The sequence below is a fragment of the Pogona vitticeps genome, chromosome 4 (genome assembly GCF_051106095.1).
Source record: "Pogona vitticeps strain Pit_001003342236 chromosome 4, PviZW2.1, whole genome shotgun sequence".
Lineage (NCBI taxonomy): Eukaryota > Metazoa > Chordata > Lepidosauria > Squamata > Agamidae > Pogona > Pogona vitticeps.
The window spans coordinates 140,473,921-140,501,699 of record NC_135786.1 but is presented as its reverse complement, the minus strand read 5'-3'; the positions used below and the strand labels follow the sequence as shown (position 1 = coordinate 140,501,699).

The 27,779-nt window shown below is 39.5% G+C and overlaps 1 protein-coding gene across 2 annotated transcripts in view; it reads right to left on the bottom strand.

Moving 5' to 3' along the window:
* Nucleotides 1–798: 798 nt before the first annotated feature.
* The window catches only part of NFX1 (nuclear transcription factor, X-box binding 1), a 48,170-nt gene continuing 21,189 nt past the window's right edge, over nucleotides 799–27,779 (bottom strand). Inside the window, exons 15-24 of one of the 2 annotated variants that reach the window (XM_072998477.2) lie at nucleotides 25,555–25,634; nucleotides 16,242–16,472; nucleotides 14,583–14,656; nucleotides 13,324–13,425; nucleotides 12,455–12,496; nucleotides 9,882–9,980; nucleotides 8,480–8,546; nucleotides 5,795–5,940; nucleotides 4,526–4,627; nucleotides 799–3,797 (exon numbers count right to left, since the gene is read on the bottom strand). In XM_072998477.2, coding sequence (XP_072854578.2) covers nucleotides 3,725–3,797; nucleotides 4,526–4,627; nucleotides 5,795–5,940; nucleotides 8,480–8,546; nucleotides 9,882–9,980; nucleotides 12,455–12,496; nucleotides 13,324–13,425; nucleotides 14,583–14,656; nucleotides 16,242–16,472; nucleotides 25,555–25,634 — 1,016 coding nt within the window. In that variant the 3' untranslated portion in view covers nucleotides 799–3,724. The remainder of the gene's footprint in view (nucleotides 3,798–4,525; nucleotides 4,628–5,794; nucleotides 5,941–8,479; nucleotides 8,547–9,881; nucleotides 9,981–12,454; nucleotides 12,497–13,323; nucleotides 13,426–14,582; nucleotides 14,657–16,241; nucleotides 16,473–25,554; nucleotides 25,635–27,779) is intronic. The other variant, XM_072998478.2, reaches the window with a different exon arrangement.

The window sequence follows — 27,779 nt, the reverse complement described above, 5'->3', positions numbered from 1 at the left end:
AATTATACATTTGCTATCCCTTCCCATTTACAGTATTTTCTTAGACTTTGTTAATTTTTCAGCATTATGTTAAGCTCTTGATTCCTTTTAATATTATTTCTCTCATTTCTACAGTTTGGTTAAGTATTGTTTTCCTGACTGCCACAGTTCTTTTCTATGTCATTTGTTGATGCCTGCTTGGACACCCCGCTTATGAAAGATTTTTAAAAATTCAAATAGTAGCTGGATAGCTCAGAGCTGGAAACAATGTGTGTGGAGCCAGAGGTTGGGAGTTCACCACCCCAGTAGGCCTCCTAAGGAAGAAAGCCAGCATTTGTGGCCATCGGCAAGCTGCCCATGGCTAGCTTCTCTCCTGAGACTATGCTCGTGTTTCCATATTATTGGAATGAACAGGACTCATGATGTATGATGAAATGGGAAATTCTTGTTTGGCGAATTTTCCTATGTCATTTAGCAAAGGATGCCATGAGAGTATCCTTTTGATGTACTTCCGTCTGCTGCTGGAAATAATTCACAGGTTGCCAAACAACTGCTTCAGATAGTTTTCCAGCTCCCACCCCAGAGCAAGTTTGTAGGGTGCAAAAGTGGCTGAAAGTGAGGAGCGAACTGCAATTATGGCAAAAGCAACAGGAGCCAGTGGAAGTCGATCTAGCCTTAATCTTACAAAAATGAGGCAATGAACAGAATTAAACTTGACATATTAGTTTTGGTCTAATCCTAATCCCACGTTGTCCAACTCTAGCAGTAAGAACTAAAAAGTCTGCTTGTTTTGAAAAAAATCATAATATAGCTTTAAAGTACTTTGATATATTTTATTCAAGGCAGAACAGCTTTCACTTCATTGTGACAGTCATAAAAACTCCCAAATCATCGCATTAACTTTTAGCATGACATCAGCCTATTACAAAAAAGTTAAGAAAATCCAGAGAACATTCATCTGAGCTTTTCAACTTTATTACAGATATATATTACAGATTTATAAATTCAATCATTTATTACACCATTGAACTTGAAAGCAGGCAGGTTGTGTGTGTTTGTGTATATAAAGATTCAACAAATAACTTGATTTTTTAAAAAAACTATCATAAATCAATATTTTTCACTTCATCGTGAAGTACATCATGAGAAATGGCACAATGGTCTCCATAGCAATTTTCACAATTTCAGATTACACACAAATGATGCACATAGAGCAGATTAATTCAAGCTGTTTTGAATATTCGCAGATACTAATAAGCCTCAGTCTTGAAATTCTACCTGCATCAGAATTTGCTTATATAAACCTAACTGCCTCTTTCATAATTGTAAGAGAATAGTTTTTAAGAATTGCTCTAAACAAGCTTCTGAACAAGTTTCTTCCTGTCAGTTCAGTTGTCCAATAATGCAAAACCAGGTGAGAACGGAATAAATGAAAATTGTAATTTCAAAACAATGGCTGAGAGCTCAGTTCCACAGAAGCCATATCAAATTTATTAAACGAGCAAAGGGAAATACCAGGTCAGTCCCTAATATTTACATAGTATTTCCACCAAGCAACAGCAGGACCAATCACATTAAAACCACAATGCAGTACATAAAAATTGTAAAATACTGAAAACACGTAAATCTCTCTGCACACATGGACCCTGACCCAAAGAACTCATACACAAGAAGTTGTTCCTAGTGAGAACCACCTCCAGTAGCATCTATTTTGTTTATGCATATGTGAAAATCCTTGACATGAATAGAAAATTGCCTCTAAACTGTGCTTGATGGAATGAGCAGAGGGCTCTATATCCACACAAACTCTGACTGATCCATTCTATAGTAACATATTTGTTGGCTTATTTGTAGGTAGCAGTCTCCTCTATACATAAGCCCACAAACTGTGCCAACGATGTTTGTTGATGAGCAACTATATGCATTGGATAAAAGCTGCAATGTTTGTCAAGAAAGGCCATCAGAACTGTTTTGGGTGTGCAAAGACTCTACCATGCAAGATCTGTCTCTTGGACTGGGCAAAACTGGCATAGCTTTATTACATGTATGAAAAAGGAAATAGGATCTTCCTTTGGGGTGTTTGGAAAAGGCACAATTGGGCTCAATTTGTAGGCATTTTGGTGAATCATACCAAATAATCATCCATCCTTGCCCTATGAAATGAAATGCCATCTTTTCTTCAATGACATGTGTCCAGAAGGAGGCTAGCCTGTCATAGTTTGTGAATACATTCACAGTAAGTAAACTAATTATCAAACTGCAGAACAATAGGTGTAAATATAATATATGCCACTTTATTTAGCCCCATGTCTCTATGTATAGCACCTTAAAAATACTACCAGGAGTACTGATTTCGCCCCTTCTCATGTTCAAACATCTGGCCATATGGAAGCTTATTCCAGGTCATCACCCATTTTCCAAGCCACAATGCACAAAGAATTTACATGTGCATGTATTCACAAGCTAAACATATATACAGGTTGATTCAAGATTTATCCTGCACACTGATAAAATGCTACCTTATACATTTGAAGGAAAGTCTGGGAGCCAACAAAAATATTGTTCACTAAAGAATGCCATAATATAACACCATTCCACCTGATATCTGCACCAAGGAGTATCAACACTGGCACTCTTTAAATTTAGAATTTTAGCATCAGAATCTGCCCACAAAGAAAATATGAAGCAGGATGGTATATATCTGCATCTTACAGCAGGAAAGGTATTAAGAAAATAAACAGGCCCCCAAAAAACAGAAATACTGTTAGTGAAAAAAGGAGAAGCCTTTTTATTTAATTCCAAATTCAACAGGTATATTCAATGGCTGTTCAACACAATTTCTTCCTGCATTAAGAGGTAAATGCAGTTTATGTTTATGCCACTAAAAGCCAAGCATAGCTCTACAAGCCATCTTAAGTGAATAGTAAGGGAGTAACCGCTTGTCAATATATAGCTTTAGTAATAAGGACTGATGGAATAGGCAAATGAAGTTTAGAAACAGTGACTCACTAGGTCTACTGCTGACAAGGTCAAATATACTGTGGATTCCCTCTTGTTAGCTCTTAATTATTTTGACCATTTTGTTAAACTCCAAGACAATCTGTTCACACTTCCCCAATACTGAATTATACATTTCCTTTAACAAAATATTTTAATGACATTGTCTTCCCCAGTCCTTCCTCCCCCACGTGTGGGTGCAATGTGAAATGGAGAGGCTACTTGACAGAGAAGATTAGTGTCCTAAATCATTCTGGGAGGGGCAGCAGGCTCTTCTTTCAGAAATCAGTGAATACTGTAGGTTAGAAGAGAGATGGGGTAGAGCCTGTGAGTGCAGTCCCATTCTTCCCTTAAGGTAACTACAATCATATGAGTGGATCAACTGAATAAGGCTATTTTATAAATCTAATTTTGCACTAAGACAAATATATGACCCTGATGAGAAGGAATCCATTTATTTTATATAGTGTAACGGATTAGATGCCATTTGTTAATTTTTTGTAGTTATGAACTACACAAAGATTCACATCAAAAGCTGGATACGGATGCACATATACAGCTCTCACCACACTCTTTTAAAAATACACCCATCCACCCCACACTGGTTTACACAATTTTGTGACGAATAACTTATTTCCATCCTTAACGTCCATATGAATTCTAAACATAATTGGTTGACAAAAGTTATCCTAAATACACCAACAGCTTCACATTCACTTTTCAATAGTGTAATTTCAGGTTCATCTCTTCAATCCTGTACATCAAAGTAGTCAATTACTGGCTCCTCTTTGAATCCTCTCTCTGAGCTGCTACTCCCATGCCTGAAATTAACACAAAGAATTGGGGGGGGGGGACCCAGAGAAACAAAAATGAAGATATTTTATGTGAAAAGGGAAATGTTATCAAGAAATTTGCCTTGGGGATGTGGGAGCATTCCTGAGTCAATAGAACATTTTGGCCAGAAGCAGGAGAAGTGTGAATGGGTGGGCTCTCTGCAACTGCCAGATTGTAGCCGAAATTCTCTTGCCCGGTTAAACCAATGTAACACAAATATAATATTTGGAGGTAAACTGCCTAAATTAAGAAATCACCTTAGACATTAAAGTCATGTTTTGAGGTACACTTTGTGTACTAAAAATCTGTCTAAACAATTAAAACATATATTATACTATATTACACTATATTATACTGTCAACTGAGTACACTTCAGACAACACAGATTTAACTAAAACTAACAGAACTGAAAGATAAAACTTAGTAAAAATTCTACAAGCCTTCACAAAAACCTGTATAAGCACTGATATAATCTGGATCCCATGATGACCATTCTTATCTATAAGATTAATTCATTAGAGAGCAGTAAGTTCCCAAAGGCAATATGTTCACATAGCCCACACTTCACCAGCTAGGGAATACACCACTAAATGTATTCACAGTCAGTCTGAGATTTTTTATTTATTTATTTAATTTGTACCCCGCCCATCTAGACCAAAGTCTACTCTTCGATAAAGAGTACTCTGCCAACACAAATATTTAAAAGTTTACATACTTCTCTGATTGTTTGTGATGAGGAATAGGTGGCGGGGGTCTAGTCTGCCTCTCCTTGGTAAGCAGTGATGTCAGAGTAACTGTTGGGCAAACTGATTTCCCTCTGGAGAAAGAAAGTCAAGATATCAATGAGATTTGTCATATGATGCCTGCATGACTCTAACTGTATGGCACTTTTTTGTTTCCTCATATTTTGACGTAAGAGCGCCATGAAGGTAAGGGGAAGAGTCATTTTAATGGACTAGTTCACTGGTTCTTAACCTTGAGTTACTCAGGAGTTTTGGACTGCAACTCCCAGAAGCCTTCACCACCAGCTGTGCTGACTGGGGTTTCTGGGAGTTGCAGTTCAAAAGCATCCGAGTAACAAAGGTTAAGAACCACTGGACTAGTTCTCTCTTCAGACAAGAAATGCAAATGATAAGATAATGTTCAGATTTTTCAAAATATGTTAAGTACAATCCATCATTTTGCAGGACTAGTGAGGATTTTTATTAAATGAAGATATTTAACGACAAATGCCACAAACAGTAATATCTGAAGAAACAGAGGTTTGATTAATAAAATAGCAGACAAGTCTAAAGTGCACAAATACATTGATTGGGGTGGGGTTGTGTTCCTAACTAATCGGCTGAAATCCTGTTAACTTATGCAAGTGGAAGGGTGATGAGATCATTAGTAGGTGACGATATTCAGTAACTTAAAAGTTCCGGCTTTTCCAACTTACTTGTAATCTTTTTAATTGTGTGGAAGCTATGGGAGACTAGGGATGAAGAAAGAAGTCTAATTATTGAAAATCTCCCTCTGCTAGTAACTTTATCCAGTGGTGGCTATATTTGGTAATTAAATGTCTTCCTTCAATGCCATGATTTCTACCACTTCCAAGTGGTATGAAAGGAGTTGAGCGGAGTCCAAAAAGTGGTGAGAACTTGTTAATTACCGAAATTTACCCCCTGTTGCTGATATCATCACCCTTCCATTGCTACAAGTTACATATCAGAATTTTTAGCTTTAATCAGGACTTTTACATGAAAATATATTTAGTAGCAACCATTAGCATTTAAATGTGTAAAGAAGAAATTATATGAACTGAATCAAAAGGGAAACTTTTTCAACAAGGTCACAAAAATACAATGACCTCATCAACATAAATGTGTATGGCATCTGGACCATGTAAATATAAAAATCAAATTGGTTTAAATATAGCAAATACAAGTATGATAGCACTTATTGACACATTTGCCACTTAGAACAAAAAAATGGAACAACATACTTCACCGCACTGATAACAACATTGCGCTTTGGTTCGTTATCATAGCTCACACTCTCAATGCCATAAGCCTGAGCAAGCTCATGGATGATTCGACGGTGTTCTCTGTTCATGGGTGGGAAACAATGACTCTTCTTTGTATGCTTGCTCTGAATCAGAAGGAAACATTATCTTTATGAAGACTGGTGAAGATTAAATATGTAGTTTCTAGCCTTTTTTCCCAACACCCAGAAGCATGCGTATGACTAGACTGCACAGAATCATAGAAGGGATTCCAAAGCAAGACATTCACCACTGAATATCCCTAGTTGGCAATAAAACCTGTTTGAACAACTCTAATGAAGGAGAGTCCACCACCCTTTGAGGAAATCTACTCCAGTTTCCAAGAGCCTTAACTGTCAAGAAGTGGTTCTTAATGTTTAGGTGATATCTCCCTTCTTGTTATTTGAATATGTTACTTCTGGCTGTGTTCTCTGGAGCTACACAAAATAAGCTTTCTCCAACTGTGGATAAAATAAGTGACAGGCCTTCAAATAATAAGATGGCTACCAAAAAGCCTCTCACTCTTCTTATTTCCAGGCTAAACATACCCAGTTCCATCAACCATTCCTTACAAGGGGGTGCTGATAAGTATTGAGCCTTTCCCAGAAAAAAATGAGCTAGGAAGCTATAAATTGCAGGTTGGCCAATTTGTCTGTATTCAATGGTGCAAAAATCAACTACCTATGACTTTAACTTATGTTTCAGGTTCAGGTCCAAAGTGAACATGGCAGCACCTCCAGAAAAGTTCAGTGTGGAAGAGCATAGGACCATAATCAAGTTCCTGTTTCTCCAAGGGAAAGGTGCAAAGCAGATCCATGATGAAATGTCACAAACTATGGGTGACAGTGGCCCTTGATATGCAACAGTTAAACGTTCGGTTGTCAATTTTAAAACTGGCCATTTTAGTGTTGAATGTGAGAAACCCAGTGGAAGGCCTTTTTCTGTCTCTGTGCCTGCAAATGTGAAAGCCATCCATGACATGATCATGGAGGATGGCCGAATATCAGCCAAAAGTATTGCTATATATCTGAGAATATCATGTGAGAGAGTTGGTGCCATTATCCACAACAACTTGGAAAGAAGAAAGCTGGCAGCAAAGTGGATCCCCAAACTTTCGACAACCGAACAAAAGAGGAAATGTGTGGAGTCATTGGTGGCTGTTTTGGAACATTTTGGAAGAAATGAGTCAGATTTCCTGGCAAACTGGAAACTGGTGATGAGACATGGATCTACTGTTATGATCCTGAGACAAAGGAACAGTCTAAGGAATGGAGACACAGTGGTTCCCCCAGGCCAAAAAAGTTCCGAGTGCAAAGATAGGTGCAGAAGCAAATGGCAACAGGTTTTTGTGAGAAGAAGGGAGTTCTGCTGGTGGACTGCCTTCAAGAGGGTTCAACCATCAATGCAAAATATTACTGTGCTTTATTGACGAAGTTGAGGCAAAACATCAAGGAAAAACGTTGAGGAAAACTCTCCAAAGGTGTCATCCTGTTGCATGACAATGCCTCGTCACACACTGCAGGTGAAACAATGGCAAAACGGGCGTCCTTAGGCTTTCAAGTGATGCCCCATCCACCCTATTCTCCCAACCTGGCTCCTTCTGACTATTATCTGTTCCCCAAACTCAAAAAACACCTAAAGGGACAACGATTTGGGAGTGTTCTAGAGGCAACTAATGCTGCAAATGAGTGGTTACACCAGAAGTTGGAATAATTTTATCTTCAGGGACTTAAGAAGCTGCAGGACAGATGTCACAAGTGTATTGACTTCCTGGAGGAATATGTAGAATAGTGTGGCAGTTACAGCTTCCTAGCTCAATTTTTTTCTGGGAAAGGCTCAATACTTATCAGCACCCCCTGGTATATCTTCATTTCCAGATCTTATATTGTCTTTGTTGCCTTCCACTGGATATGTTTTTGTTATTAATATCTTTCTGAAACTATGGTGGCCAGAACTTGTCTCCTATAAAATAATCTAATTCTCTGGAGTACTCTAGTAAATCTTAACAATAAAAGCTACCTGAATAAAATTTGATATTGAGTTCATGTAAGTAAGACACATTTATTTGCAAGATATGTTTATATAAATCTGTCTTTAAACCAGGGGTGTCCAACCTTTCACCTTCCCTGGGCCACATTAGATGAAAATTTGGTTTGGGCTGCACATAAATTTGGTTCGGGTCATATGGGGGGCAACCCTAGCTGTCCTCCGCAGCCCCGCTCCAAGCGTGCTTACCGGAGCTGCAATCTCAGACAGCAGAGGCTGCCAGCTTCGACTCCGGTGGCTTTATGGGGCCGGGAGGGGGTCCACCTATTGACACAGACGGCACAATGCAGTCACGCAGCCCCCTCCCCTCCCACTCCTTCCTTCCCTCTCTCCCCACCTACCGTTGTGACGTGCCCCGGCCGCAGTCCGGCCGCAAGCGCGGCAGTGTAACTTGAAACTTTGGAATTTCTTTAAAAATAAAAAATTGCCCTGGGCTGCATTATGAGCCGACCTGGGCTGCATGCAGCCCATGGGCCGCAGGTTGGACAAGCCTGCTTTAAATCTTTACAAAAACAGATTTTATTTCCAAATATGAATGAAATGCATACATATCTCTTTAGATTTGTCTAGTTAGAGATATAGTTCCCCCCCATTACTAACCTTATTAACTGCTTCTATAAGGGCTTTCATTTCTTTTTCAATTTCACTGACAAACTTTATATCTTTTCTGCAATAATGAAGAATTATATCAATACATAAAAGTGCAATTGCTATCCACAGCACCTCAAAATACTAGCATAATTTCAACAGAAAGGTAAAGGTAAAGGCTCCCCTTGACAATTCATCCAGTCGTATCCGACTCTAGGGGGTGGTGCTCATCTCTGTTTCCAACCCATAGAGGTAGCGTTTGTCCGCAGACAATTCTCCGTGGTCACGTGGCCAGCGTGACTAGAAGTGAAACGCTGTTTACCTTCCCACCGAGGTGGTACCTATTTACTCGCATTTTTGCATTTTGCATGCTTTTGAACCGCTAGGTTGGCGGGAGTTGGGACAAGCAACGTGGGCTCACTCCGTCGCGTGGATTCGATCTTATGACTGCAGGTCTTCTGACCTTGCAGCACAGAGGCTTCAGCAGTTTAACCCGCAGCGCCACCACGTCCCATTAAATTTGAACAAAATGTATTGTTAATTTTCAGACTTTCACTGTAAATTTCATCTTATCATGGTAACTATTAAAACTGTTACTTAGTTTTTCAAAACTGAATTTTAACAAAGATTTCCCACCACAGAAGAAATCATCATACAGTAATGCAAAATTCACAGTGGGTTTATTTTGCTGCACAACATTTTATACAAATTATGCACAATTCATATAGTATTATTCTGCAGTAGGACAAAATATTATGGAAGAATACAACCAAAAGCAAATATGAAGACAAAATTGTTAACAGAAAAGTGCTTATTTATTTTATGGTGGTTAATGTTAGGGCTGAAGAGCTAGTATGATGTAGTGGGCAGAGTGATGGACTAGGACTCAGGTGACCTGGGTTTAAATCCCCACTGGGCAGTGGAAACTGGGTGTAGGGGCAATGGTACAACCACTCCTTAAATAACCCACACACCTTGAAAACCCTCTTAATGGTCATTATATGTTGGATGCAACTTAATTAATAGCACATAATAATGTTAGGATTAGCTCAGTATAGCTAGGGTTTCGGGGGGGGGGGGAGTAATATTTTTATACCAAAGATTTTTCCTGCTTTTACAAAGTGCTAATCTTATGCATGTGTGTGTGATTGGGATAGCCAACAGGATAAACAGTGACATATTAGGGGACATATGCTGACTCTGAAAGTCCCATTAACCAAATTACTTGAAATAGCAACACAGAAGAGAAAAAAGTAGCTAGAAGGAAGATTCAGAATTTCACTACTTATGCATCGCATGAATGCTTAAAATCAAACATTTTATATGGTAATGAATGTGATTCCTGTTCGTGTGGGTGGGTACACTAGGTTCCAATGGGGAAATGCACAAATTACTAAATAACAAAAGTACATACCGCCCGTCCTCTTTCAAGGTATCACTGTACTTAGGTGCAGAGGTACGAACATTAAAAGGGTCAGAACTGTCATCAATATGAAGAGCCTCGGCAAACCGCCTGATTATTGAATATTAAAGTGAAAGTTATATATATAGCAATATATTACCCAAGCATTTGACAGCTGTCATACCATATGACCAAATTCAATTAATTCCCAACCTTTCACATGCCATTAAGAGGCTATGCCTGCCATCTGTCATTTTCCTATTTTCTTGCTTTAATAATGTAAAATGATACTACCTTATAAAATCCTACACTTGGGTTTTTTTAAATAACATATTCAAGATTATTTTAGTGACTGCCGACTCAAATAACTTTAATAATTCAATAACCCCAAACAAATATCCCTTAGTTACAGAGGCAGCAAATTCCTACTGATCCCATTGTTTTTGTAAGTTATGTTCAGTTGTGCTTTCCCAGGCATGTGGGGGCCTCTTTTGGTAGGCCAAAGAATCTTGGGGGGCTGAGTCCATGTCACACTTGCTAAGCACTCTGAAGATAAGTTTCTCACACTGGCCCCTAAAATTTATCAGTGTTCAGTCCTATATTTACTAGATGAATTTCAATTTCTACAGTCTGAGGATGTAGAAGAGTTTCTTGGACAAATCTAACCAACCACCTCCATGCCTAGTCCTTGTTCCTGCTGGCTTAATATATTGATATAAGAAATCTTATCGTAATACCATCTTTACAAGTAGAGCCAGTTTCAGCCACCTTGAAAGAAGCAACTATGAAGGCATTGTTTAGTATCATATCTAGGACCGGTAAGATTCCAATGATCGGCTAGTTGCCTATATTGTCTTCCTTGAATTAATGTTTGCAACTCCAGGATCTTTTGAATGACATTTGCTACCTAAATCCACTTCCATCAGATTTCTCGCCTATTTTGGACACAGTGCTTACATTGGTCACCCTGGTCAATTGTATATCCTTAGAGGAAGACAAGGGAGCGCAGCTACATTGATTTTCCTGGAAGTCCTGGCAATTTTCATAACAATGGTCACTGGATCCTGCTGTCTGAGGTAGGGACTGGGTCAAGGGCGATAAACTAAAGATCAATGCAGATGCAAAAGTGCTGCTTTTGCATGTTTTTCTGGCCTTGGAAGGTGAGAATCAATCTGCTTAGTACAGAACGGAGCTCCCTTTGAAAGACTGCAGTCACTGGCCAACTGACTGGCCTCTATGCACCAAGTGCTTCCCAACAGCTGCAAACACAGTTAGATGAAGACTGCCTATACTTACCTATACTTTGTACTTAAAACAGCTGTATCTGCCTCCCAATCCACTTTCAGACACAATTCAAAGTGCTGGTGGTTACCTTTAAAGCACAGTACCGCTTGAGCATTTCTATGATCACCTGTCCTAACAATCTCCACTAAATAAAGCAAACTGGATGGCAGCTACAGAGAACAGAACACTCTTGTTAAATTTAGTTATCTATTTACCATTTTGGTTTCAGGTGAAGATCCCTTCCTGCCACCAAAAATCTCTTTAACAATTCTATTCCAGATAGTAATAAGATGTGTGCTTCCTTATTCCTATTTTTAATCATTTTATATTGTTATTTATTGTGTTTTGCTTTAATCCATTTGTAAGACACCTAAACATTCCTCTGAAGGGGTAGAAGTCAGTACAATATATTCTAGCATGCTCTAGTTACCTTCTCTTAGTTCAGCTCTGTACCTTACTATCTGCCTAGAGGTCACCACTAGAAAGGCATGGCATGCAGGCAAATTACATGCAGGCAAATGATCGTATTAGTGGAGAAGGAATGGAAGGTCCTTCTTCTGTACCCAGTGTAAGTAACCAAAAGGGCTGATGACAGAGGGAAACCCTTTTTACTTTTTTCAATGTAAAAAGACCTCGATACCTGGCAGATTGCCTTCTCCCACCTAGATCTACCTGAATCACTCGCCATAGCCAGCAGGGACGGTTGAGGGGCATAACGCCGAGAGAGGCCCGGAAGGAAAAAACCAGAAACCGGGCCTTCTCGGCAGTGGCCCCTCAGCTCTGGAATAGCCTCCCATCAGTGATCTGCCTGTCTCCCTCGCTGGGTGTTTTTAAGAGCCAATTAAAAATGTGGCTCTTCAGACAGGCCTTCCCTCCTGTCAATACTTGACTTTATTCTTATTATAATTTTCTGTTTTCCCATCTTGAGCATTACTAAGTATTACTAATCACTATTGTTTTGAATTGTTTTTCACTGTTTTAGTTTACAATGTTTAATGGAACCCGCCTGGAGCAGATTTTGTCTAAAAGGGCAGGATAGAAATCTAATACAGTATAAAATAAATAAAATGTAGAAACAGAGTGAGCTGTTGCAGGAAGATGTGAGCTCTTTGTCGTCCACCAACCCACAACAAACTAGAGAAACTGATTCCAGACTAGTAATATATGCAATCTCTTTTATAAGTTTGCCTTATATATTTGTACTCATTCCTAAATAACCTAACTCTGCAAAATGTTTTTGTACAGTAGGAAAAGGAGTGATTGTGACTCCTCTTCAAATAAACTGTCAGATCACTGCGTACCTGTTTCTTTCAAGCGCCAAACATTCTTCATCACACTGTAGCCTAGATAAACACGAAAAGAAAGCACATGAAGTGTTGCTTATTTAAAACTTATGTATTTCACCAAAAGAAAGACTTTCCCAGCAGTAGAGGAGAATGACCTGACATGCCACAGAGAAAATATGATGGCATTTGACTTTATTTGGGCATGTTGCTTAACCAGTGTAATTGCACATAGAGTTTTTTCTTTCTGCCTCTATCAGACTATGGAGATGTCATTACAGTAGTCACTAGAATGGTCAGCAATGGCAATGGATTAAAGAGAACGGAGTCAAAAGATAAGTTGCATAGGCCTATTAGTGCCTATGCCTTGTTTTTTAAATTTATTTGTTGTATCTCTATCCCACCTCTCTATGATACAGTGGACAATGCAAGTAACACTTAAGGATAGCACATGAAATTTTAATCAAAAACATAAAAACAGACAAATTGAAAAACCACTAGACAGCAAATAGCACTCATCAGTTAAATACAAGGGTTTAAAAGCCAAAGATGTGTCTGAATCAAAACGTATTACTCTGCTGGGTAAATGATAAAACTGATGGGTGATTAAGAAGTCTTTAAACTGCTCATGGAGCCAATGTAGTGCAGTCGAGAGAATGACAGACGAGGACTCAGGAGCCCTGGGTTCGAATCCCTGCTCATCCACAGAAACTCACTGAGGGCCAGCCATGGTAAAATTGTTCCTTAAATATCTCACAAACCTTGAAAAACCTATTAAAGTCATTGTAAGTTAAATGCAACTTGATGGCACAAAGAAACAAACATGTGTTCTTACGCCATTACGAAATATACAGTACTCTTGAGTATTTGCTTCCATTTGTAATTACCTGGTTTGCTTCATTTCCTTTTTGGTTATCAATCTGCTTATCTCTACTGAATCTCCAAGCTGTGGATCTGTTAACTTAGAGGCTATAGAAATTGCAGCTATTCTGGAAGAGAATTGTAGCTTATGAAACACAAACATGTCTTTAAAGGGAGTTAGAAAAAAATACTAAGGAAAAGGACTGAATACAAAAACTTATCAAAAGGAACATTCATCTCTGAAATCTCTCCCACAAGAATAAACTATTATTTTCCACTAGGGGAATATAAATGCCCCACACTTTGTGAGAAATTTCTTCGCTAATTGCTCCAAATCCTACATGGAACTGGGCATTAATTTTGCCATCTAAAAAACTCAAAGAAGCAATCAATTCAACTATTCAGAATTCAAAGTTTTAAACACTGAACTAACACACAATCAGTAGAGCTTTCTATAGGAGTTCTCAGAGGTGAGTTTTAGATTACCGCAGATCACTTAGACAAGATATTTTACAATGGTCACCTCTATATTAAATCATTATTTCAAACATGTCAGTAAGTCAAATTTGAATCTCTAAGTTGATCACAAATATTGTGTAGGCAAGCTTAGAAAGACTATATAGTGTGAATAATCTCATTTGCATATGATAAACTGGCTGAAATCCTGTTGCACAATTATGCAAATAGTGTAACTTTTGGAAGTGAATACTATAAGTTAAGAAATCGCCATAGACAGTGGCTGAAATCTTGTGTTCAGTTACATAAATTGTGTAACTTTTGGAAGCCAACTGTCATAAGGTAGGAAATCTCCACATATGGTATCTGTTGCATATTGAGTTGCCCAATTTGGTGTTCAACATATAAGGTGTATAGAGATTTCATAAATTATGGCAATATGCATCTAAATGTTATGCTGTTTATGAAACTATGTAACAGGATTACAGCTATCAACAAGCTAGTACAGACCCAAAATTATCATACCACAGTAAACCTCCAGCATCTTATTGTAGCACGCTGTAGAATTCATCAATAGGAATAATACTAATACCTGAAGGCAGTGTATGTTTCCATGCCTCCTGCCAGCAGCAAGCCAACACATTACAATATGATTAGCAGGAAAGGGGAAGACAGCAAAACTCAGTGAAGAATAGTATTTTCTAGGATACCTGGATCAAATACTATGAAATTAATACACCTAGTGAAAGGTAATCACAGCTACATATGCTTGCTGCACAGAAGCAAGACTGTCAAAAACATCTATGCAGAAGTTTAACCCTAAAGATACCTTTGATATGTGCTTGATGCTTCTGAACAAATCATAGTTTCCTTTCTTCTTCCACATTCACACTGAAGTTCAACCTTTTATGTCACAAAAACAATAATCAAAACATACCTCTTAACATAACAAGAATCTAATATTACAACATGTTAGCTGACTTGGAGCAACAACAATTAAGAACCCCTTTACTTCCCAAAATGAAACTGGTTTCTTCTTTATCAGATTAAAAATCAAACTACTACACTAAACAAGCCAAAAGATCAGCCAACAGTTCTTCTGGACTGGCTGGAAAAGAATTTAACCCATTATTACAAAATACACAGGTCATTAGTTTTGCCTTGAGAAAAGCATAATGTGGTGCATATCTATGGGAGAGATGGCTAAGGACTCCTGGCTTTGTAATACCTTAAGGTGCTCTGAATCAAGGCCCTAGAAATCTTAAGCTACCAAAAGCCCAAAATCAAGACTGTGAAACTGATCAGATAAGGAAAGTTTTTAAACTGGAGAGAGGAGAAGTGAAAATTGAACAGTTCAGCCAATATTTTAGCAGCACTATAGAAAAAAATAAGGCAATGAATAGTGCAATTCTCATTATAGCATTTCTCAAATACTTGAAAGGCAGTCATTCAGAAGAGGGGCAGGATCTGTTCTCAATTATCCTAGAGTGCAGGACACACAACAATGGACTCAAGGTACAGGAAGCCAAATTTCAGTTGAATATCAGGAAAAACTTCCTAACAGAGCAATATGGCAGTAGAATCACCTTGAGAGATGGTGAGTGTTGCAACACTGGAGGAATTCAAGAGAAATTTAGACAACCACCTGGCATTTGATTTGTATTCTTGCATTGTGCAGGGGTTGGACTCAATAGGCCCCTTCCAACTTCATTATTCTATGATTCTATGGAAGCGAAGTACTGTTATCTGAATATACAATGGTGCCTTGCAAAATGAAATTAATCTGTTCCATGGTTAATGCCATCTAGCGAAAATTTCGTCTTACGAAGTGAATTTTCCCATAGGAATGCATTGAAATTTAATTAATGCGTTCCTATGGGGGAAAAAGTCAGAAACAAAAAAAATTTAAAATAAAGTCACTTGCCAGGTACTGTAGACTGAGCCCAACTCCTCACAGTGCCTTGGTAGCCCCGAAAAGCTGGAAAAAGAGCACCAAACAGCTGAGAGCCTGGACACAGCAGGGAGGCGGCAGCCATTTTGTGCTCTTCTCTGCTCCCGCCCCCCTCCCCACCTCACAGCTGATCGGCGCTGAGTCTTAGAAGCTTCCCGGGGCTTGCTCCCCCCCAAGGCAAAGTGGGCCCTTCTTCGTTTTGCGAGGCAGGGCCATAGGAATATTCATCTTGCGAGGGATCAAAACCCTAGCCAGACCCATTCGTTTAGCAGTTTTTTTGTGCCACGAGGCATTCGTCTTGCGAGGCACCACTGTATCATCACAGAACCTGCATAAATCCATGAGATAACACCAGCTTTAGGCCTCAAACTACAGCTTCTATATTCTGTAGAGTGACCCTCAGGGAAAACTTAAAATTTTAGCAAAATGTTCTGCACCATCAGTTGAAACAGGCAACATGGACTCTAAAGCAGTATTCTAAAGAAGATCATGACTGTGGACTGAAACTTGCTGCAATGTGTTTTCAGTTCCACCTACCTTTGCATTGCAAGGTGTTGTAGGGCAAGGTAAAGATGGATGGCAAGGAGACATACATGGATGATTACAGTGAAGCCTAAGAATCGTACACGGCTGCCTGCACTCTTCATCTATGAGACATTCCCCCTTGTGGCAGATCCTTTTACATTTGTGCATTCCACATTTTAACATTCGATCACAGGGAAGACCGCAAGAGATGTCTGTGAGGTAACAGGGAATATTGTTCCGCAACTAAATCAGAAAGAAAAAAAGAGAGGCAATTTTTATTGGACATTTTAAAAAGTAATTTGGTGGTGCTTATTACTTATTATATATATTCTCTGCCTAGAAAACTCTGGAAAGGGTCGCCACAAGTTGGAATACATTTTAAAAAAATAAATCTTAGAACTGCAGAGCTGGAAGGGACCCTATGGATCATCACACAATAGTTAAGCACAGATATGTAATCTACATGGAAGGAGATCAGAAGGCCCATGTCACTTTGTTCACTATCACTTTTGCAGTCATACAAAGGGATTATTCTCTAATATAGTTCCACGCTCCAAATTCTGTTAATCTTTAACAGAAAGCATGGTAATTCTCTTTTACAGGCTCAGAAATCTGTGTTGCTTTAGATTTTGTTGGACTTCCTATTTCTATTAGACTCAGCCAGACTGGGGCTAACAAGGAATAATGGGAACAGTAACTCATCAAAATCTGAAGGACACAGGTCTCAGTTCTTTGTCTTACACTATTCAGGTTTAAGGGGAGCCACCTGTGAAAGCATTGAACATTTTTGACATCTTAAGTTTTAAGACACTTAAAGAGGAAATTGACTCACTAAATCCCCACTGATTCTGTGGGCCTACTTTAGTGTGATTTACTACACCGAACAACAGGATTTTGAAATTTTTTTCCAAGATGAGGCAAAATTGATTCAGAGTTCCATGAGCCACATATTATTCTATTAAAAGAGGGTTTTACTGGTGAGTCTGCACACAAAACTGACTTCTGTTGTTTCAGTAATTGAGTCTATGACTTTCTCCAGGAGCAAGAGAGATTGAGAAATATTTACATATTTCTTGATATATTTGTTTCTTGCGTCTATTCCTCATTTTTAAAAAACTTAATTGAGTTGAAATGGCTTTCAATTCCACTGAAATACTTAGGATCAATTGCCTGTTATACTATACTATCCACTGTCTAACGAGACATATTCTCTGCTGCTCCCAATGATGTTTTTGCTCTGTACATTAAATATTAAAGACAATGAGACATCCAACTTCCCTAGCTTAACAACAACAGGAAGGAAGGAAGGAAGGAAGGAAGGAAGGAAGGAAGGAAGGAAGGAAGGAAGTGCTATTTGTGCTCTGTTTTTCACTTTTCCTTTCTAAATTTATTCTGTCAATTACACAACATTAGCACTAATTGCAAGGAGATCCAGCTTTCTGGTATGGGTACATGGTATATTTTGTTTGGCTGGCAGGGCTTGTGTTTTGCTTTGTTTTGTAGCATTTCCACTTGCATTATTTGGTTGCTTCTGGCTTGTGCAATCAGTCCTTTGGGGCTGTCAAACAGTAAGTCCAGATGACATTATTGATTATGCACAGAATGTGAGGTTTGATGTGGGAATCAACCATATTCTTTTTGCCTAAATTCTGCTTGCACTGATAAGAATTACAACTACAATGCAATTTGTAGATTGTACAGTATTTTTAAAAATATATTTTCTTCTAGTTTAGTACTATAGCTAAACTGATAGAGCAATAATTCAAATCCTTACTATGTCTTATCAGTACAGTACTATTTCACTTGTTAAACATCAACATGGGACAAACTTCTATGTGGTCATATCCTTAGTGGGTTTTTTTTCACTTGTAGGCCAATATATATATATAGCTTTAATTTTTATTTGATCCACACAGAGAATTAAATAAATTCCTAACTAGGGTTACTAGTCTCAGGATACTGGCTGGAGTCTTGTTATCTTTCTCCAAGTCTAGAGGCAGAGAGAGAAATCTCAGGATGAATAGTACCAAAGAAGGAGACAGTCTAATGTTTGTACAAGGTGGTGTTAAAACTTTGGTACCTATCTCTAACCATGCCCAGCAGATAGCATGGCTCATTGGCTTCCCTTGAAGGTATTTCTTTGTGTGTAGTACATGCAACCCAACTCTCTTTCCAATCCTCTCTTCTCTAACACTTTGCATTTGGTACATCACAGATGGGACCACTGTGTCATCTGGAGCAAAGCATGTAGCTAAATACCAGCACTGTAATTTATAAGTCTCTTTTTGCACATACCTTGGTAGTGGAAATGTAAAGCCTGAGGGAAATTCCCCTTTCTCAAGCCCTAGCTGCCTCACCTCTGTGACATCATAAGGGTTTGCTATTCAGTCTCTCAAGTTTCAGAGAATAGAATGCAATGAATATGGTCAACCATATTCATAATTTGAGTTTCGGTTCAGACTATTAGATGCATTTTTTACAAAATTATTTAGCCCCTACTTACGAATCAATAGAACATATGAATTCTTTCACATTGCTCTTAGAATAAGCATGTTTAAAGTATTAATTACCATTTTAAAACTGCCAAAATAGCCTAATATCTACTGGCATTTATTCATTGTTACTAATAAATATTAGTAAATAATAACTTTTTAGTAATGGGAAAAATGACGAGAGAAAAATAAGCATCAAAAAGCCTGCCAAGAGGTTTCTGCCCCAAATCAGTGAGGCTTATTAGAAAACTGTATTTATTTAAAATAATTTTATCCCACCTTTCTCCTTGAAAAAGGGTCCAAGGTGGCTTACAAACAATGAAAGACAATATTTAAAGATGAAAACAATGAGTATACCAGTCTGTTTCCGGGCCCAATTCAAAATTTTATTTTAATCTCTTTTATGTTTTCATGTTTTAAATCATATATTTTATTTATCTTTTAATATTTAATTTATTGTGTTTTTAAACTGTGTGCATTTTAATGATGTGAGTCGCTTTGGGTCCCTTGTTGGGAGAAATGCGGCATATAAATAAAACTACTACTGCTGCTACTATAATTAAAAGACAATTTTTAAAACTATGAACAATGAATAAGGAGGCATCTTACAATATTAACAGGCAGTATGAAGGCAAAGATCAATAAGTATACAAAAAAGTCATTCTGAGAAATGGAAAAAAGAAAAATGGAAAGCACAAGTAGCACTAAAAATCCAGTCAAAGCAATAACACATAACAGTCTATCAAATCACACAGGTAGCTGGTTTACTGAGCAAAGGCTTGTCTGCTTGAGGAAGAAAAGCAAAGATGGGGCCAACATGGTCTCCAGTGGGAGGGAGTTCCAAGTCCAGGAGCAGCAACAGAGAAGGCTCTTGTGGGGATTTTGTAGTCTAAAGTTCCATCTTGTGGCTATTAAGGGATACATCACTGGTGTTTAGCATAATCAAGCTATTGTAGTATAAAGATGCATTGTTCTATGATTCTCTCTCTGCGCAGGCGTGGAATGCCTTAAGACTGATAACCACACGACGCCTCTATGGCCAAATTCTTATCTTATGCTAATTTTGCTTGTTTTGCGTGCTTAATAAAAACGTCTGGGGTGAAGAAGGTAGCCATCTTCTTCTTCTTCTCTACCGGTACCTGAATACCAACAAGATAAAGTCTGCAGTGTCTTTTTTATCAGAGAATTCTCTCATCAACTGTTGCCAGGCAGGCCTGGTAACAGTTCCCTGGCTATTTTCCCACATTTGGTGCCCCGTGTGAGGCAAGAAGCACGGGACAAGCTGAGCAACGCAACAGTGCGGCAATTCACACTGCCCTCGCCCTGCAAGGGTTCCAGACGTCACACATCCGCAAGGATCCCGGGTGAGTGTTGAATTTGTCAAGTTAGACACCTAGACTCCTAGCAAACATGGGGAGCTTTGTATCTAATCTTCAGGAAGAACAGGACCTCCACTTCTTATTAAAAAGGAATGGTCACACGACCACACGCACAGAAGTGGAAGATTTAGTTCATACTATTCGGGATGTATGCCCTTGGATCCCCGAAGAAGGGACACTGGACCTCAAGGAATGGTCTAAAATAGGCAGCTGTTTACAGGGACATCCAAGAGTTACAGCAAAAGTGCTTTCTACATGCTGCAAAGTGCGTACTTGCCTTCAAGGCTTGGCACCACCACGGAACATTCTTTTCGATCAAGAATTTGAAAATAATCTGTTCAAACAACTCCCTCAAATTTTGCCTCCCCTTCCTCTCACACCAGCCCCCTCGGTTCCACTGCTGGATTCTCTGTCTCATTCTGCCCAGCCAACCGAGCCTCAGCCTGGGAACACCTCAGCATTGTCTCCCAGTCCTGCCGTTCTTCAGGCAACTGAGAACAAAATTTCTAACTGTCCTTTAATGGATACAATGGGTGCTGCTTTAGAAACTGCTTATCCTGGCGTTCAGGGAACACAAGCACAGGCACAGGGAGATGCTGCGGCAGTTTCTCATAGTTCTGAACTGCTCCCATATCAAGGCGTCCACGAACTGCAACTCAGTCTCAAGGACAAACAGACACAGGCTCTCCCGGAATCCTCATCCGCCCAACGGCTGGCCCCTAGTGACTGGAGTAGGGGTCTCCTTCCACCAGCAGAAGGACTCATTTGCCTTCAAGGATGGCGAGATTTAGCAACTAAGCAAGCAGAAATCAATGCTGTTGGTTCTGTACGTCAGCCAATTATTATGGGAGAAGGTATATTCGCTTCTGCTGTTCAAGTCCGTCTCATGGACGCAGTTCTCAGTCAGCCAAGGTCACATGGGAAATGGGACCCAGGGAAATGGGACCCAGGGCCGCCCCCAGGCCAAGAGAGAATAATAGGGGATCTGCAGGATTCATGTGATGTCACGGGCTGGTATACAAAAGAAGCTTTACAAGCATGCCATGTGTCTTGTGAGAAATCAGAAGGGGAGGAGGAAGAAAATGTAAGGGGGGCAGCCCAACAGGAGGCCTGTTTTGAACTGCCACAATGGGTCTATGTTTCTAAAGCTAAATGTGCCGCTATTCCTCAAGGCTACACTGTTCTGGTTTTTACATGCGCTGATTTTGTTTGTCTCAGCTTGAATGTTGTGCCAGGACTGATAACTCGCATGGCAAACATTCAGGTTTGGGTGAAAAATCCTACTCAGCTGGACAGTCATAGCTGAGAAAGATTGCCCCCCCACCTGGCCAGTAAGAGAGAAAAATGCGTATGGGGTGGGAGGAGGTGAGCCAACTCCTTAAAGCGCTTCCCCCATCACCTTCCAATCTGGAGAAAGCATTGTTACTCTCAAGCCACTTGTAACATCCTGGACACTATGTTCCATGTTCTTTCTAGAACTACAAATTCCATCACACCTTGCATTGCTTAGCAGTTTCCTGAATATCTCAGCGTGATGGGACCTATAATCTCATCCATGGATTCAGTGCAGCCTGCTAGGACATAAAGTCTGTATTGTTTTCTGTGTCTCTGTGAAGTAGCAAATTCAAGGTCCACACCTGGCGCAATGCCCAGACTTAGTTCTCTCCTCTTATCAGCGATTCTGGGCGTTCTGCCAAGAGAAGGCCATTGTGTTCGGACAGTCTAAATGGAGAATCACTTGGCAACCTACAGTCTTCTTGCAGAAGGGTTTTTGTGCAGCCCACAGAAAAATCAACAGACTGGGCATAAACTTTTGCATCTATACCTTTGAGATATCAATTGGGCGCATCAGTTTTGGTATTGTCTACTAATGATCTCTCACGGTTGTTCTCTGCACTTCCTGGTTGTTCATGTTATGCTGGTAACTTCATCGATGAAGGCTTCTTACAGCTGATCTCTCAGCAACTTCGACTGCAAGCTGTGGATCGCCTGCCTACTGAGAGCATTCCTATTTCAAGTCCAATCTTAGCTACGCCATGGCTGTCAATTGCAGTTCTCTACACCCCTGACGATAGGATCACAATTGTTGAATGGATGCACTTGCCACACACTCCCTTGAACTTGTACTCCTGTGTTAAAGCAGTTGCAAATTTGTTTTGCCAAGGCATTGTTCCAGATGTTGTCACAATTATCAGGGACGTATTAACTCTATTTTTCTTTTCTGCAGGGTGATGCTGAACTCTCCAAAAGACAAGCGCCTGCTTTCCTGTATTTTTTATCAATTAACCACTTGTTTTTCCACAGCCGCTTTTTTCAGACGGTTTGCCTTTCCAAGGTGTTGTCACGTGGCAGCGTTTGAACTTTTTTCTAATGATGAGTTTAACTTTGTTGTAGACAAACGTTTATAAGCTTTTTAGGCATTTGCTTTTTAAATATCTGTCTCCTTCCATAGATAAGGATTTGTTTTCACTGTTTTCCTGACTTTGTTACTTTAAAGCAGAACAGCATTCTGTTCCATTGTCCATATATGTTCCCACCCTCAACTTCCGGGATTTTTTACTGAAGGGAATGCTGTCGCTGATTCAGCTTTCAAGCAGAATTCATGTGCTTTAGTCTTTTTTCTGATCCTATTTGCTTCTCATGACATGTTTCATTACTCTGTAAATATGTTTCACATAATGTTTTCTATCCCAATGACTCAGGCAAGAGACATTGTAGTTGGCACGTGGATGTCACACAAGTGCAGGTTTTTGCCTAAATTACATTTGACTGTGGATACATTTTCTGGGTTTATTTGGCATCTCCTCTTCATGGAGAGACTGCAAGACAAGTTATTCAACATTACATTTGGAACAATTGCTGTAATGGGCCATCCTAGGCCTGAAGACTGGACAATGGACCTGTCTATATATCATCTGCCTTTCAAGAATCTTATGTTCAGTGGAGACTCTCACTGAAGCATGAGATTCCTTTTAATTCCACAGGGCAAGCAATTGTGGAAAGAGCACACTTAACGCTTAAATTTCTTTTGCAGAAGCAAACCTCAGGCAGAGGGGTTTCTGGGTCAGATTGTTCCTATGGTTGTTGCAAAAGTTCTGTATACTTTAAATTTTCTGCTTTTTCCTCATTAACAGGGTTCACAACCCAAGTTAAAGTTCATTTCAGGGCAGAAGAGCAACTTCCTCGACCACCTGAATGGTAAGGGATCAATTCTATTGATCACCTGGGACAAGGATGCTGCAGTCGCACTGGACAAAGGCGCTGTTTGGATCCTGGCAAGATGGTGTGTATCTCTGCCATCCGACTCCTAGGACTGCTTGAACTGTTCTTGGTTCCATGTATTTCTGCTCCGGACAATCAAGGCAATTCTTGGGTGCAACATGCTCAGTATATATTTGATGTTCATGGACAGAATGTTTCTCTTTTATATGAATCATGAGCTCACTGCCTGGTCTTATTGATGATCCAACCTTAATTCTTGCCTCTTTGCAAAGTATTTCAGAACATGGTCAATCTGAACTTCTTTTCCATGCTGTTCCTCCTACTTCTAATATTTCAAAGGTTCAATTTACACACCACATCTGAGCTTTGTGTTTCTGTTGTATTCATGCAGGGAACTGGAATGCCAAGGTTCCAGGTTTCACTTGATCTGGACAATGTTTTAAAAGAATGCCTCCCTTAATCCCAAGGGCCTAGAACATTCCACATTGGGATGGAAATATAGTGGGCACCCAAATCTTATTACAGGTGCGCTCACATTGAGGTCACATCGAGGCATTATTGCACGGGAACAGGCATAACATTTTGGGTCTGACTTGTCGCCTGGAAGAAAAACAGTTAATGCTACTACAAGAATCATGGTAGCTCTGCAGAGTGAAATAGGCCAGTTAAAGCAGCTTTCAGTTAAAGCATCGCTAATTGCTTGCACATATTATACTATGTTTTATTGTAATAGATACTCAAAATATTATTTGCTTCCATAATTTGCAGCTTTCAATTGAGCATATATTAGCTGATTTGAGTGATACCATTATTACCAATAATATTAACACTTCCCTATGGGATGGCTTTGCATACTACTAATGCATGGTATTATTTTACTGAAAATTTGTGTTTGCCTTATGCTTGTTTTAAACAATGTATTCCTTCATTGATTACTGTTTTCACTAAGTGATATCAAACATCTGTACAATCAATGTCTTTATCTGCTAAGCAATTGTATCAATTCTAATATCATGTGTTCCTTTCTAGAGTAGGTGATTTTTATGGTGAGGCTGATGCACGATATAGAGGTTGAGATGACATGGCTGTTGCCCTCCATCAATGAAGAGCTTCCATGGACTCAGACGCCATCAGGAGTCTTACTGGCAGCAACTTGCTCATCCAAAATGAAATAAAAACGGAGGGAATGTGGGGATTTTGTAGTCTAAAGTTCCATCTTGTGGCTATTAAGGGATACATCACTGGTGTTTAGCATAATCAAGCTATTGTAGTATAAAGATGCATTGTTCTATGATTCTCTCTCTGCGCAGGTGTGGAATGCCTTAAGACTGATAACCACACGACGCCTCTATGGCCAAATTCTTATCTTATGCTAATTTTGCTTGTTTTGCGTGCTTAATAAAAACGTCTGGGGTGAAGAAGGTAGCCATCTTCTTCTTCTTCTCTACCGGTACCTGAATACTAACAAGATAAAGTCTGCAGTGTCTTTTTTATCAGAGAATTCTCTCATCAACTGTTGCCAGGCAGGCCTGGTAACAGTTCCCTGGCTATTTTCCCACAGGCTCTCTCCTGTTTCCCCATCAGAAGCACCCATGAAGGTGGTGGAACCAAGATATGATCTTAACACCCAAGCTGGCTCATAATGAGAGATGTGATCTTTGTCAAAGTTTGGATCCAGGCCATTTAGGGCTTTATAGATTAAAATCAGCCGTTGTGCCCAGTAACTGATCGCCAGCCAGTGGAGCTGCTGTAACAGGGGGGTTAAGTGTTCCCTGTAACCAGCCCCAGTCAGCAATCTGGCTGCTGCATTTTGGACCCATTGAAGTTTCCTGACACTTTCCATTGGCAGCCCCACATACAGCACATTATAGTTATCTAGCCAGCAAGTAACTAGGGCATGTATCACAGTGGCTAGATCAGATCTCTCAAGAAATGGACACAGCGAGTGCACTAGTTTCAGTTGTGTAAAATGCATTTCTGGCCACTGCATCCAGGTTCAGGGACGAATCCAGGAGCACCTCCAAGCTGTGCATCTGTTTTTTCAATGGGAGTTTAATCTCATCCAGTACCGGCTGCATCTCTATCCTTCGATTTGCCTTTAGACTGACCAGAAGCACCTCTGTCTTGTCTGGCTTAAGTTTCAATTTATTCACTCTCATCCAGTCCATTACTGATACCAAACACTGAAGCATAGCTGTTATTTATCCCTAAGAATAAAACATGAACACTTACTTCATGCCTTCCCATGCACCATTTCTGAACGAGGTATGTACATGGTGGACACTTCTCTTCACTATGACAGGAATGATACACTGCAGCCAAAGGAAAAGAAAAACATATTTAAATAATGTAGGAAAAGGCTCTGAAATGATCCAGTCTTTTTGAGATAACTCACCCATGTTTTTCTATAGCCATGTGTTTCAGGAAATACTATGTCAGTATTCCAGAGTCTAGTATTCTATTCTTTAGTGTGGTTGTAGCAATCACCCTGCTTTGGCCCAGGCAGAAGATTATTTGCATGTACCAATGAGTGGTTGGGAGGCGGAACCAGAGAAACTAGAAGGGAGGGGTGAGTCAGAGTCTAGTTAGTTCAGAGAGAGAGAGAGGAGAGAGAAGGTAGTTTGGGGGTTGAGTCAGAGAGAGTGTTTAAGGAGTGATTAGTCAGAGTGTGACCCGTATTAATTAACATAGAAGAGGTTAAAGTAAAATACAGAAGTTTTGTGTAACTTTAAAAATGTGCTTAAGAATTATTCCTGAAACAACTTGAAATCAATAAACCTGTTTCTGTTTAAAAGTTCAGTACTGAATGGACCTTAGTCTTTCAAAGGAAATATATAAAGAGATCAAGTGGTGGCAGTGTGTTTATTTATTTATTTATTTATTTAATTTATATGCCGCCCACACTACCCAAAGGTCTCTGGGCGGCTTACAGCATTTAAAATACAATAAAAATATGTACAATTAAAATACAATTAAAATATTAAAGGGCGTGTTGAGATATCTTTGTGGGCTCTGTGTTTGGTGAAACAAACGGGGCCACGGGGTAAACGTCACAGTGGTCTACTAAGATCTTATCCTGTTTTCTATTCAAATTTTAAAAGGCCAATTCAAGTTGTATTTTATGTATGTTTACTTTTAAAATTTACTTCAAAAGGTATTCTAAAGTATTTTACAGTAGCTCAAAATTACATTGTAGTAGATATAAAGCTAAAAAAGAATAAACACGGAGCACATCAGCTTAACTGTGAGTAAGACTAACTAGTTAAAGATACCACTTACACATCCTCAGAATCAGATTCATGCTGGTCCTAATGAACAAGAACTTCTAAGAAGCAAAATGCAACATGTACATATTTAAATAAATAAATAAAAAGAAACCTGAAAGTAAACTTTATGGTATTCCTTTTTTTCTTTTATTATGATTATTTTAAATTTTCTAGGCCCACAAATGCTGGAAGTAAAAATGTGGCCTCTAGGCCCATCAAAATTGCCTACCCCTGATATAAGATAACTCCAGAAGTTTTTGACTACTAAAATTGTCTTGTTGTTTATTAATGCACCTGAGTTATGCTACTACCAGTAGAGGTATAGTTTAGTACAGCCTAACAAATATTAGACCTTACACACTGATAAAAGTGAGAGTTCAGTCCTGTAAATATCCTGATGACAAGGCATGGAGTCTTTTGCATTAGCCACTATGTAGGGAAAGGGAACATCCAAATGTGAGAGAGAACCAATTGATGCGCCATCCCCTCCAGCCCCAAAATCTGAGGGGTTGGCTGAAGAAAATCCTGCGTTAACAGACTTGAGGGCAGGGAGAACTGATTTGAATCTAGGAACTCTGGAATGTTCAGGGAGGGAACAACTGTTGGAAGAGACCGTTTGGCAGTTGGCAAGGGGAATACGGGAGGGGGGGAGAGATGGAGGCAGTTAGGGCAGTTGCTGAGGAGCGCCGGGCAAAGGAAGAGGAGGAGAAGAAAACGGAAGAAGACTGGATAGAAATAACAAAAAAAGATCCATGGACAGAAAGGGTCGCTTTTAAGGCACTGAGACAAGTTGCTGAAAGAGAGTGGAGGAGTAAGATGGCGTGGACACTTTTTTATTGCAGAGAAATGGCTGAGGAGCAAGAAGGAGCAAGAGCATTCAGGGAGAGACAGAACACAGAAAACGGGCATGCCTAACTTCCCCTGGGATCAGTTTTGGGGGGAGACCGCCCCCCCCCCATCTGCAACATTTTTGGCAAGCGGGTTTGGGAACCAAATATAGGTTTGGTACTTCACTGCTAGATCCAGACATGGAGTTAACTGTGGCTATCTATGGAGCCAATTCGTTATTTCCTGTTTCAAGTTCAGTTAAAATCCAAGAAGGGGACATTTACATTTTAAAGAAGGGATGTTCAACGCCTATAGACAATATTTTAAGTACTAAGTTAGATAAAACTGAGTTGACAAATATCT